This window comes from Aquarana catesbeiana, linkage group LG05 (assembly GCF_042186555.1).
Source record: "Aquarana catesbeiana isolate 2022-GZ linkage group LG05, ASM4218655v1, whole genome shotgun sequence".
Taxonomy (NCBI): Eukaryota; Metazoa; Chordata; class Amphibia; order Anura; family Ranidae; genus Aquarana; species Aquarana catesbeiana.
Genome location: NC_133328.1, coordinates 417,969,847 through 417,984,307, shown reverse-complemented (window position 1 = coordinate 417,984,307; position 14,461 = coordinate 417,969,847). Strand labels below are relative to the sequence as shown.

General features: G+C 39.1%; 1 protein-coding gene across 2 annotated transcripts in view; it reads left to right on the top strand.

Moving 5' to 3' along the window:
- ATP9B (ATPase phospholipid transporting 9B (putative)) overlaps window positions 1-14,461 on the top strand; it is a 581,467-nt gene that overhangs the window by 93,921 nt on the left and 473,085 nt on the right. For both annotated transcript variants that reach the window (XM_073631215.1, XM_073631214.1), the window contains exons 4-5: window positions 5,024-5,137; window positions 13,069-13,177. In XM_073631215.1, the coding sequence (XP_073487316.1) occupies window positions 5,024-5,137; window positions 13,069-13,177 (223 nt within the window). The remainder of the gene's footprint in view (window positions 1-5,023; window positions 5,138-13,068; window positions 13,178-14,461) is intronic.

Here is a 14,461-nt window from a genome sequence, read left to right as displayed (position 1 = left end):
ATACAGACACACTTAACAGGACAGGATCACAACAATAAACTGAACAAGATGCAAAAACACAACAAAATTACCAATAACAGCCATTAACACCAAAAAAACAAAAACTACACTACAAATAAAATATCCATACAATTAAAATACAACATAGAATAAATAACACAGATTAAAATAACAGTCAAACTACCAAATACAAATAATACACCACCCCAAATAATAATCAACACAATACCAACATACTATAAAAAACAACACAAAATCCTGATCATAAACTAGAATTAAATCTTCACCTCCAGCTTTCACAGAAAATAATTATATATCTTGATCGCCACAGGCAAAAAAGATTTCCTGTGTCGCTCTGTGATGCATTGTGGGTGTAACAATCTGTCACTGATGGTACTCCGCAGACTAACTCGCGTATTGTGAAGTGGGTGGGAGGAGTTGGATGTAACTTGAACAACATTCTCCTCTCCAACACTGTTGTAAAAGCTTATTATCTATGTCTACCCCCAGATACTTGTAACTCTGTACTACCTCACATTCACTCCTCAGATGGAGATTGGGGTCACTGGTGGCTTCCTCTTTCTGAAATCCACAACCAGCTCCTTTGTCTTTGTCACATTTAGATACAGATGATTAACCTCACACCATGTGACAAAGTTCTCCACCACAGTCCTATACTCCGTCTCTTCCCCATTCCTGATACATCCCACTATCCCAAAGTCATCAGAAAACTTCTGAAGATGGCAAGACTTTGGTAGCTTAAATCAGTGGTGTAGACAGAAAAAAGAAAGCAAGAGAGAACTGTCACCTGTGGAACCCCCATATTGCTGATCACCCTATCTGACACATAGTCTTGCAAATGCACATACTGCAGTCTTCCTGTCAGGTAGTCAACAATCCATGACACAAGTGAAACATCAACCTGTATTGCTGCTAGCTTCTCACCCAAAAAATTTGGCCTAATAGTATCAAAAGCACTGAAGAAATAAAAAAACATGACCCTCACGGTGCTTGCTGACTTATCCAGGTGTGCATACATGCGATTTTTCCATGAAAATGATAGCTTACTCAACCCCTAGGCTTGGCTGGTATGCAAACTGCAAAGGGTCTAAACATTTACTAACCATGGGTCCTCCAAGGTCTTCATGATGTGGGAGGTCAAAGCCACTGGTCTATAATCCTTGGAGCCACAAGGACGTGGTACCTTTGGCACAGAGACAAGATAGGACTTTTTCCACAACACAGGAACCTTTTGTAGACTCAGGCTCAAGTTTAAGACCTGTCGAAGAACACTCCCCAGCTGGTCTGCACATGCCCTAAGCACCCTGGGGCTAACTCCATCAGGGCCTGCTGATTTACTGCCTTAAGTCTCCTCAACTGATCAGCTGTAAAAGACATTGATGCACTTTCCCATAAAGGAGGAGTAGAGTTTTTCTTATAAAAAGAGCTATAGGAGATGCCCGCAAACTGGCGAGGTAGCAACATTTGTTTGGGGACTAGCTGGATCAGAAAAAAAGAACGTTTCCTCAAGAAGAAGATAAATATAGTCTTAACATCTATATCTAAAAAAAAAAAAAAAAAACTTTAAATACATTTCAAAGAGCAATATGGGTGTTCTAGAGAGATTACAGTAATAGTCTCCTTTCAGGCAGGCTGTCTCTGATTGAAACCTCTAATGGAGATATTTAGAGAGTGGAATAAATTATTGCTCATAATCACTTGTGCAAATGTCATCTTTAGCTACTGATCTCTATAATAAACTTTTAACAATAAAAGAAATTATGGAAACCACAAGAAATTGAGCCTAAAGCTCATTCTCTATATCTGAAATGAAAAGGCTGCCTGGTGCCACAACTTTTTCTGGATGCCTTGCGTTACTATTTTTTCCTTGTTGTATAAATTGTCTAGTTTTGTTTTCTTTACCTTTTTTAGTATTGCGTGTAATCTTTTCTATGCCTGCTGTGTCATTAAGCTATATTCTCTTAATGCTAATAAGTTTGCACAGTTTATTGAACGATTATATATGCAACAGTAGGAAAAAGCTAGGGGTCTTATATATGCCTTTATTAAAACTCGCAAAACTAATGACTGTGTAATTAAAAGGCTGATCTTGTGTCAAGGTAATAAAATGTCAACTGTCTTTTAGACAGATAAATATTCTCATCTTTATTGAACCAAGCCGCTGTTTTCTCCCTTAGTTTAAATTATTAAATGCATACAAATTGCTTAAACAGCACACATTTTCCTAAAGGTCACAAAGTTCATTAAGAATACAGTAAACCATTCATTGTTGTGATTAAAAGCATGCTGTATAGGTTTTTAATTAAATTACATTTGTAGTTGGACTCTGTAAATATCTGATTACTATTGTACAATATAGCAGTTGATAAATGTTTTCATGCAATGAAAGACATCCATGTTTCTTCAGAAATACCTATATATCCCATGTGTATGAACAAATTATAAAGTAAATGATTCTTAGGGGTTTTTCCTGATGCAGACATTTGACTACATTCCTTTAAATTATAGTTATGGGTTAGCAATAACTGAAATCAGGATATTTATTAAAGGAAAGAAAATTGTGGAACCCTTTGTAAACAATTTATAAAATATCTAGTATTGATATGAAAGCAGACAAGTGCCATATGGTACATTTGGCTTGGTTGCTGTGGCTTACTGCACATCTTTGCCAATGGCTGTTACCTTCCCAGCAATTTGGTGCCTTTTAGTTACTGTAGCACTACCCCAACTCAGTGCACACTATTCATATTAATCTGTCACCAATATGGGACCTCAGCCATTTTGTGTCAGCTTGATGTCCCAAGAAAACAAAACCGTTGGCCTCTTTTAGAGTGCTTTCACGCAGAATCGTTGGGGGTGTCGGCGGTAAAGCGGCGCAATTTTTAGTGGCACTTTACCGTTGTTTTAGCGGTGCTATTCGGCCACTAGCGGGGTGCTTTTAACCCTCGCTAGCAGGCGAAAAAGGCATAAAACCGGTTTGGTGGCGCTGCCCATTGATTTCGGTGTATACACTGCTCCTACAGCTCTGCAAAGATGCTGCTTGCAGGACTTTTTTTTACCGTCCTGCAACCGCACCGCTCCAGTGTGAAAGCACTTAGGCTTTCACACTGGAGTGAGAGAAGAGGTTCTTTACAGGCGCTATGCAGGTGCTATAGTGCCTGTAAAGCGCCTCAGTGTGAAAGCAGCCTTACAGTTGTGATTGTGGTAGGTAAAAACATGCAGTTGAGATTTTTTTTTTTTACTGCTCCCTCTAAAGTGGTTGTAAAAGCAGAAGTTTTTTTTTTTACCTTAATGCATTGCGGTAAAAAACCTTCTATGATAAGTTCCCCCCAACTCCCTACCCTCTCCTAAATACTTACCTTACAGGACACAGTGGCAGCAACGGGAGCCTTTAGCTTCTGCTGCTGTCAATCAAATCCTTTGATGGGGGGACCGAGGTGCAGGGCTGAACCACGCTGTGTGTGTCTATGGACGCACACAGCCCAGCTCGGGTGTGAGCCTCCATGTGCACCCCCATAGCAAGCAGCTTGCTATGGTGGCACATGCAGAAGAGGAGGAGCCTAGAGAGCTGGCGGGAAACCCCAGAAGAGGAGGTTGGGATGTAGTTGAATGAGAGGATCTAGACAGCCGCACACCGGGATAAAGAGATTAAATTCTTCTTTATTTGTAAAACAGGATCATAGGGTACATGACAAACCACTGGAGTGGTACAGCTCAACAGCTCAACAGAACTGAATGTGAGCACTGTGCAATTTATGTAGTGCATGCAGTTGTGCACTGGAGCGGGGTTTAAGAGGTATAAACAAGTGGTAAAGAGACAATATAACACTTCTTGCTGCATGTCAGATGCCTTCTGAGGAGTGTCCTGAAACCAGATTACTCTTCGGAGGACCCCGCTTGTGTAAACAAGCCCTTAGTGTATGTTTAGATTTTTGCAGAGATATATCAAAGTTGTGGAGATTTAGGCCCCTTTCACAAATGCCTGTCAGTTTTTTAGGCAGACCTGAACGGACGCTCAATGCAGGTCTATGGAGCGAAGGATGTCAGCGGTGACCATGTCCGCTGACAACCGATCACATCCGATCCACTAAAATCAGACGTATGGCGATACGTTCGCATTCGTCCTATCGGATCGGATGAGATCTGATGAAAACGGACATGCTGTCCGTTTTTGTCCGATCCCTCCATAGGAATCAGCTTATCAACAGGGCTTCGAAAAGGACATCCCTCCTCTAAATCCACTATTGCAAGTTGGATAAGACAACTAATCTCAAGAGCTTGCACTCTAAAAGATAGGAGACCTACAGTAATTTTACGTGCTCACTCCAGCAGAATGGTGAGTGTTTCCTGGGCATTCTGACATCAAGCCTCTGTTGCCCAGCTTTGCAAGGCCACCACCTGGTTTTCAGTTCATACCTTTTATAGGATCTACCAGAGGGACGTCTAAGCTTTTGTGCATACAGTTTACAGCCACAAGGTTCTTGCAATAGCACTCTGAGTTGGGTCTGTTGGACCCAGTTCATCTTTTAAAAATTATTTTTCTGTTTTGTTGGTTTGGTCTTTATTGTTAAAAGTATCTGTAGAAATGACAATCACCCATTTCAGCACACTATACACAGGCCAGAAAACTGTACTGTATATCACTGCACAGTCTACATATATTACATGGCTAACTGAACTCGGGAAAGGTTGATTGTCTTGTTTGGACTTTCCATGCAATTTACTATTGTTCTCCATTTATAAGGTTGGCTTCAATGATGTTTAGTGCTGGGAGCATAACATACACATTCAGCCAATAAAGGATGCATTTTTATACCGCAGAGCTAAAGAACAATCTCATGAGTAATGACTCTTTGACTTTTTCTTTGCAGGATTTCTGCATACTTCATACTGAGATTGCCTCATATAGTTATATACAGAAAAGATATATTAGTATGTTGGTAAATTACTTATTTGTTACTGTGATTCTGAGTCATTATTTTTCCTATGTTTTTTCTTTAAGGTTTTATATCAGCAGTTCAAATTTTTCTTGAATCTGTATTTTCTGGTAGTTGCCTGCTCACAGTTTGTATCTGCTCTGAAAATAGGCTACTTATACACCTACTGGGCACCACTGGTAAGTACCTTTGTGGCTCTTTTTTCCCAATACATTGAAAGAATACTGAAATATGTTTTGAACCCTTGTTCTTGACTGGGGAACGTGTGTGTTTTATTTGGTAACAAAACTAAGCAATTCACTTAAAATAGAAATTTAGGAAGGTAGTCTTTTTTGCCTTGTTGCATAATCCACTGTACAGTAAGTGCATGAATGATGACCCCTATGTCAATACTGTGTTCTGCAGTAACCTCTTATTCAACACACCAGAGGAGTCAGGTACTATAATTTTAAAGGTCAAATCCAAATGGAACATGTTTGTTTATTTTTTTATAAGGAAGGCTTAAAGTGTATTCCTACTTCCTACTATACAGTGGGTAAAATATTTTTGATCCCCTGCAGATATTGTAAGTTGCCCACTTACAGAGAAATTAAGGGTCTTTAATTGTTATCATAGGTGTATTTTAAATGATAGAGACAAAATATCAACCGAAAATCTAGAAAACACACATGATACAAATGTTATAAAGTGAGTTGCAGTTCAGTAAGTAAAATAAGTATTTAATCCTCTACTAACCAACAATAATTCTGGCTCCCACAGACTGACTACAGTATGTGCTCATGTGGTACACAGATTTGTCCTGTCAATTTGTTATATGTATAAAAGACACCTATCCACAGAATCTCTTTTTTCCATTCAAACCTCACCATCATGGGCAAGACCAAAGAGCTGTCAAAGGACGTCAGGGACAAGATTGTTGACCTGCACAAGGCTGGAATGGGCTACAATACTATCAGCAAGAAGCTTGGTGTGAAGGAAACAACTGTCAGAGCAATTATTTGCAAATTTAAGAAATACAAAAAAAAAAACATTATTCGGCCTAGGTCTAGATCTTCATGCAAGATTTTGCCTCATCATCCCAGAACTACACGGGAGGAGCTTGTGACTGATCGCAAGGCAGTTGGGACCACAGTCCCCAATCAAGCTATTGGTAACAATACACTGCCATGGATTGGAATCCTGCACTGCCCGCAAGGTCCCCCTCCTCAAAGAGGCACATGTACATGCTCGTCTGAAGGTTGCCAATGAACATCTAAATAATTCAGAGAAGGATTTGGAGGAAGGGCTTTGGTCAGATGAGACTAAAATTTAGCTTTTTGGCATTAACTCGACAAATGCTGACTATGACCCTAAGAACACCATCCCTACAGTCAAGCACAGAGGTGGAAACCTTATGCTTTTGTGCTTTTTCTCTGTTAAAGGTACAGACCGACTTTGCCGCATTGAGGAGCCAATGGACGGGGCCATATATTGTAAAATCTTGGATGAGAACCTTATTCCCTCAGCCAGAACACTGAAGATGGGTCGTGGATGGGTCTTCCAGCATGACAATGACCCAAAACATACTGCCAAGGCAATAAAGGAGTGTCTCAAAAAGTCGCACAATAGGGTCATGGAGTGGCCTTGCCAGACCTCCAGGCTTAATTCTAAATAACCTTTATGGTAAGAGCTGAAACTTCGTGTTCCCAAGTGACAGCCAAGAAACCTTAAGGATTTACAGAAGATCTGTAAAGAAGAGTGGACCAAAATCCCTCCCGAGAAGATGCAAACCTGTAACCAACTACAAGAAATGTCTTACCTCTGTGCTTTCCAACAAGGGTTTCTCCACCAAGTACTGTCATGTTTTGCTTGGGAATTATAAACTTTTTTTACTCACTGAACTGCAATTCAATTTATGAAATTTTTATTATGTGTTTTTTTTGGATTTTTGTTTGATACTATGTCTCTATCATTTAAAATACACCTATGATAAAAATTATAGACCCTCATTTCTATGTAAGTGGTCAAACTTACAAAATCTGTAGGGGATCAGATCATTATTTTTTCCACTGTATGATTGTGTTTATATTCACACAGCATACATAAAAAAAAAAAAAAAAGAAGGTGTCAAGGCTGATTGCAAAAATTTCTCAGGTAGCTCAGCGTGATCTTTCCCCATAGTTGAACTGGGGACTGGTTGAGTTCAGTTTTTATACACATACAATGGAGCATTCTAGCTCTTACTCAAAATTCTCTTAAAAATGGAAAGCCTGCAAGTAAGATAATGAAGTGTGGAAACAAAAAAGACCAACTATTAAGACACCACATCCCATATGTTTACTAATGAGAAAGAAAGGGCTTTAAGGCATAGAGCCTTGGGACTTTTAAGGTGTCAATATTCAGAAAGTCTAATCCAAGTGGAGATTTGAATAAAAGATACATTTTATTACAATTATTTAAAAAGCCTACATTAAGGCCAAACGCATTACAAAAGTTTCCAAAAAATATTTAAAAAATACAACAACAATTCATGATGCAGATACCACTTATTTTCTCAACATGTTTCGCTCTGCAGAGCTTCTTCAGGAGACTGTATGGTACCATCAATAAAACTGAAATATTACATAGAAAAAGAATGAAAGTAAATAAATGAGCATAAATAAAAGATAGTAGTTAAACAAATATTTATCGTAAGGAGGAATCTAATATACATTAAACGCCATATTGTAGATATTCTAGAATATTGCATCTGTATGATATACGTCAGTTGTACATATTGGTTCAATATTTAGTTTAAAAAAAAAAAAAATTTTGTGAACCTTACCTAAAAAAGAAGAAATACGTATCGAAAGATTATACTTGTAACTGTGAAACACCCGATAAATGGCCAGGATAATCCATAGAGTAGCCCTCTCTCACACTGGTCCCTCCCCACAGGAAAACTTGCAGAGGTAATATATATATATAGTCACAATGGGTAGTGTCCCAAATGAAAGAGGAGGGACAGAGTATTTGAAAAAATAGGGTACGCATAGTTAGTAATAAGTGACTAAAATATTTTATATGTGGGAAAGATTAATATATTTAAGAATACCTGTTTTTTCTTTATGGATATGGTTTAGGTAGTAGAATCAATGTTAATTGCTAAAGACATCCAGGGTGTTAAATTGAACAGGAGCACCGTTGTGGGATGTATAGGGTAAATGAGCTTCAAAAGAAGATAGAGGGGATCTGGAGAGGAGGAAAACCACATCAGCCTATGTCCAGATTGAACCCTAGACCATAAAGATAACCAAATATGATTATATTAAATTGGCTTGGCAGGTACTGACAAGGACAAAACAGATAATTAAGAAAGTCCGGAGGTTACCAAGCAAAGGAGACACCTACCTTCCGAAAAAAGTTGTCAGGGATTGAATGACCAGGAGAGGAGAGAGCCTTCCCTCCTCACACTATGGTGTTCAGCAGAGAAATGACGGGGAGCAGGGCACAAACCTCCCCGTTTATATATATATATATTAGACTCCGGAGCGTCGTCGTCTAGCATCGCCGCCGCTCTGCGGACGTATAAAGGGCGCTACTGCGCATGCGTCCGCATCGAGGCGGCCGGCGTCAGGAACTGTCAGATCGTGCAGTCACTGATCGCCATGTTGGAAATTCCTTTGCCCTCACCTGATGGGAGGGGGGCTAGAGCACCTCCAGGAGAAGTATGCCAGACCGATCAGGACGTCAGCCATGGGTACCGTCCTGGAGCTACCCCTTATAGGTGGAACAAATGGGCTGGAGAATTGAGCAGAATGCAGTAGAACACCAAAGGCATTTGAGGAGGGGATCATTGATTAGGATCCACATCAGTCAAATGCCTGGGCGTCCGTGCAAGTTATAAAAAAAAAAAAAAGGGGGGCGAACCAGAATAAAGAGAGAGCCACATATGGAATATAGGAAGAAAAATAACATAATAATGTCTATAAATCAAATTAAATAAAAGTATCAACGTGAATCAACATTCAATAAAAATATTGGAATGATATTAATGGGTGTATTCATTTCAAGTGAATAATAGACATATGTATTGATACATATAAATTCAGGTAAGGAATAAAAAAAAAAAAAAAAAAAGGAAGGAGTATACTAGAGGAAGGGCTTATAACTCAGGGCATCATTCAAGCCCGGATCTTTGAGAGCATCTAAATTTGAGATCCATTTGGCCTCTCGCTGTAACAAGACTTGATCATAATCTCCTCTTTCACCTGGGGGGACATGTTCTAAAGCTACAAAGTGCATCATGGTGTCATCAAATTTATGAAAAAGTCCCATATGGCGGCTGATGGGTGTCTCCATCCTTTTTTTGCACACCAGGGAGACATGATCTCTTATTTAGATGCTCTCAAAGATCCGGGCTTGAATGATGCCCTGAGTTATAAGCCCTTCCTCTAGTATACTCCTTCCTTTTTTTTTTAATTTATTTTTTATTCCTTACCTGAATTTATATGTATAAATACATATGTCTATTATTCACTTGAAATGAATACACCCATTAATATCATTCCAATATTTTTATTGAATGTTGATTCACGTTGATACTTTTATGATTTATAGACATTATTATGTTATTTTTCTTCCTATATTCCATATGTGGCTCTCTCTTTATTCTGGTTCGCCCCCCTTTTTTTTTTTATACCTTGCACGGACGCCCGGGCATTTGACTGATGTGGATCCTAATCAATGATCCCCTCCTCAAATGCCTTTGGTGTTCTGCTGCGTTCTGCTCAATTCTCCAGCCCATTTGTTCCACCTATAAGGGGTAGCTCCAGGACGGTACCCATGGCTGACGTCCTGATCGGTCTGGCATACTTCCCCTGGAGGCGCTCTAGCCCCCCTCCCATCAGGTGAGGGCAAAGGAATTTGCAACATGGCGATCAGTGACTGCACGATCTGACAGTTCCTAACACCGGCCGCCTCGATGCGGACGCATGCGCAGTAGCGCCCTTTATACGTCCGCAGAGCGGCGGCGATGCTAGACGCCGCCGCTCCGGAGTCTAATATATAAACAGGGAGGTTTGTGCCCTACTCCCGTCATTTCTCTGCTGAACACCATAGTGTGAGGAGGGAAGGCTCTCTCCTCTCCTGGTCATTCAATCCCTGACAACATTTTCGGAAGGTAGGTGTCTCCTTTGCTTGGTAACCTCCGGACTTTCTTAATTATCTGTTTTGTCCTTGTCAGTACCTGCCAAACCAATTTAATATAATCATATTTGGTTATCTTTATGGTCTAGGGTTCAATCTGGACATAGGCTGATGTGGTTTTCCTCCTCTCCAGATCTCCTCTATCTTCTTTTGAAGCTCATTTACCCTATACATCCCACAACGGTTCTCCTGTTCAATTTAACACCCTGGATGTCTTTAGCAATTAACATTGATTCTACTGCCTAAACCATATCCATAAAGAAAATCCAGGTATTCTTAAATATATTAATCTTTCCCACATATAAAATATTTTAGTCACTTATTACTAACTATGTGTACCCTATTTTTTCAAATACTCTGTCCCTCCTCTTTCATTTGGGACACTACCCATTGTGACTATATATATATATTACCTCTGCAAGTTTTCCTGTGGGGAGGGACCAGTGTGAGAGAGGGCTACTCTATGGATTAACCTTGTCATTTATCGGGTGTTTCACAGTTACAAGTGTAATCTTTCGATACGTATTTCTTCTTTTTTAGGTAAGGTTCACAAAATGTTTGCTATGATTTAATTTATAAACTAAATATTGAACCAATATGTACAACTGACGTATATCATACAGATGCAATATTCTTGAATATCTAAAATATGACGTTATAGTATATTAGATTCCTCCTTATGATAAATATTTGTTTAACTACTATCTTTTATTTATACTCATTTATTTACTTTCTTTCTCTTTCTATGTAATATTTCAGTTTTATTAATGTTACCACACAGTCTCCTGAAGAAGCTCCGCAGAGCGAAACATGTTGAGAAAATAAGTGGTATCTGCATCATGAATTGTTGTTGTATTTTTTAAATATTTTTTGGAAACTTTTGTAATGCGTTTGGCCTTAATGTAGGCTTTTTAAATAATTGTAATAAAATTTCTCTTTTATTCAAATCTCCACTTAGATTAGACTTTCTGAATATTGACACCTTAAAAGTCCCAAGGCTCTATGCCTTAAAGCCCTTTCTTTCTCATCTGCAAGTTAGATAGTTAATACTAACTACTTAATACTAACTACTTCTGTTGGCTTTGCAACAGAAGATATATATAAAGATATAAAACAAGCAAGATTTGATTAAATTTTTTGTTTATATTTCGATACGTTTTATTTATTTCTATATTGATCTGGTTTAAGGCTCTGTTCACATTATGGAGGTGCGACCCCGCAGCCCATTAATTTCAGCGAGCTGCCCTTGTGCTAGAAATGCAGAAAAAAGGTGCCTGCACTATTATAAAAATCATTTTGCACAAAAACACATGGTACTGCTCATTTGCTAAATGTTTGCAGTTGCCATCAAGAGCTAATAGAAAATGGGCAGTGCATTTTTGTGTGTTGTGGGAAAGTGCGCAATTTTGCATGTGGTCCTGCACTGGTGTGAGCAAAGTCTTATATTTGTGGGCATTTGAAATGCTCAATTATACCATGAAGATATGATTGGCTTGCTTTACTCTAATCAGCTAGCATTCATACTGAAAAAGAGTGCTTTGATTGAATGACTGGGGTTTTTTCATGTTAATGGTCGCCAATCGAAACAAGACCATTGTCATTTTATTAAAGGACAATTTTTACATTGTATAGATGTTGACCAGGTACACTAAACCATGAAGGCAGGTGTTCAAGCAAACCACCCCTGTTTTCATGGTACAAACAAGAATCACAAGCAGCAATAAAAACTAATTATCTGCTAAGTAATATTATAAAGTAGAACTATAGGCAACACATTTTTCTCATTTTAGATCTTTGTCCCAATGGGGAGATTTGCCCTCACTTCCTATACCCATAGCCAAAACAGGAAGTGAGAGGAAATCCATGCAAAGTAAAATGATCTCTTGAGAGCCCCCCCGGTCACCGGAACTATTGTCCCCTTTGGAAGATTTCCCTTCTATTGCTTTTCTGTGGACATCCCAAAATTTTGGATTTTCTTTTACTTTCACTTTCATTGATCATGGTAAACAGGACAAATAGAAAGAGAGAATCTCCCCAATAGTGGCAGAGGGAGCATTAAAAACCTGAAAGGTATTTTAATTCCTCTCCACTCTGTCCAAAACCAAAACACATTTTTTGCCTTTAGATATACTTAAAACCATTGTCAGAATTCATTGTTTTGAAGAGAAATTCCCCTAATTTTCTGCCTATGTGACAGGTGCTAGTCAGCACAGCCTTGAGGATGCAGATAGCATTTAAAATCTGAATAAATTACTTACATCTTTCCCCAGTCTAACCAAAAACGCAAACAAACGTTTTGGCAAAGGTTGGATTTTAATCCATGACATTACTAGTATTTGTATTTAATGTATTTATTTACCTAGTGTTTAGTCATGTGAGACTTATTTAAAGTGGTTGTATAGTCAGAAGGTTTTTTTTATCCTAATGCATTCTATGCATTAAGATAAAAATCCTTCTGTGTGCAGCATCCCCCCTCAGCCCCCCTAATACTTACCTGAGCCCCCTTTCTTTCCAGCAATGTCCACAAGTGTCTTAGCAGTCCAGGACTCTCCCCCCTGATTGGCTGAGACACCGCAACAGTGACATTGGCTCCCGCTGTCAATCAAAGTCAGTTAGCCAATCAGGAAAGAGAGGGGCGAGGCCAAACCACAGCTCCATGTCTGAATGGACACAGGGAGCTGTCGCTCAGCTCGGGTGCCCCTGTAGCAAGCTGCTTACTGTGGGGGCACTCAGCAAGAGGGAGGGGCCAGGAGAGCCAAAGAGGGACCAAAGAAGAGAAGGATTGGGGCTGCCCTGTGCAAAACCACTGCACAGAGCAGATAATGTTTGTTATTTTTATAGAAAAAAAAAACAGAGACTTTACAATCACTTTAAGTTATGTTTTTTTAAGTAGTTTGTGATATGCTCACCAACATATTATCATATGTATTTATATTTATTTTAGGGGTTTGTTATTGCTGTTACAATGGTAAGAGAAGCAGTTGATGAGTATCGAAGATTTAAAAGGGACAAAGAAATGAATTCACAACTATACAGCAAGCTTACCATTAGAGGTTAGTAATGTGTTCTCTGGCTATTCTCATTTAAAAGAAGAGCTCCAGATTATAAAAATTGCATAATGTAAACTAGCTAAAGGATCAGGAAAAAAAATGCTTGCTATTTACAGGAAAGAAGTTATTAGCTCTTTCTCAGCACAACATACTGTAGCTGAGAAAACTTGAACCGTTAAAAGTGCTGCTGTTTATTAATGCAGTAGTAACTTTGCCTGCTTTGATTCATCCAATCTGTCTCATCAGTCAGCATTATGTATTAGATGCAAAATGTTTTAATGTCATAAACTGGGCTACATGGGCTCCAGTTTAGTCACACTCCCATTTTTCTGGAAAGAAGGGAAGGCTTAATTTACTTTATTTTCTTTTTTCCAACCCTTGTTGGCAATCACAGAGGTCAGACGTTTCTTGTAGTTGGCCACCAGGTTTGTGCACATCTCAGGAGGGATTTTGTCCCACTCCTCTTTGCAGATCTAGTCCAAGTCATTAAAGTTTTGAGGCTGACATTTGGTAACTCGAACCTTCAGCTCTCTCCACATATTTTCTATGGGATTAAGGTCTGGAGACTGGCTAGGCCACTCCAGGACCTTAAAGTGGATGTAAACCCAAATTTTTTTTTTTTTTTTTATCATACTGTAGAGTATAAGATTTCCTATCATTTGAGCCCAGTCTTGCCACGCAGAGTTAATCCATCTCTGAGCAATCCTCTTTTATTGTTCAGTGAGATAAATCTTGATAAACTGAGAAAAACTTTGTCAAATCCTGACCCTTGCTGTGAGTGACAGGTGATTTACATCTTCTGCACTAGCCTAAGACATGCATTATTTTTTAATTCCCTCCCCCACTCCTTTCTTCAGCAGCTCTGCAAAGATTAGCTGTTCCACACCTCAGCATGATTTGGCATGCTGAAGTCATGTTGTTACTTTCCTGTCTTTTCTCTGGATGTTAGAGATCATAGCAGAAGTTCAGTGTTAGAAATACACAGGAGAAATGCATATTGACAAGGGGAGTGTAGAGGTGGGCGGGGAGTCTACTGACATCACGACTCCACCCACCAAGCTCCAGACAACAGACCCACCCACAGAATATGCAGTTTTTTGGGTCTAATAACAGACAGAGGGGAGACATTTGACAGGTAAAGATACATGCAGGAGGCATGTATATCCTTATAGATAACCCCTATGGCAGTAGTTTAGAAAGGATGACATTGGGTTTACATCCACTTTAAGGTGCTTCTTCTTAAGACACTCTTTTGTTGCCTTGGCTGTGTGTTTTGGGTCATTGCCA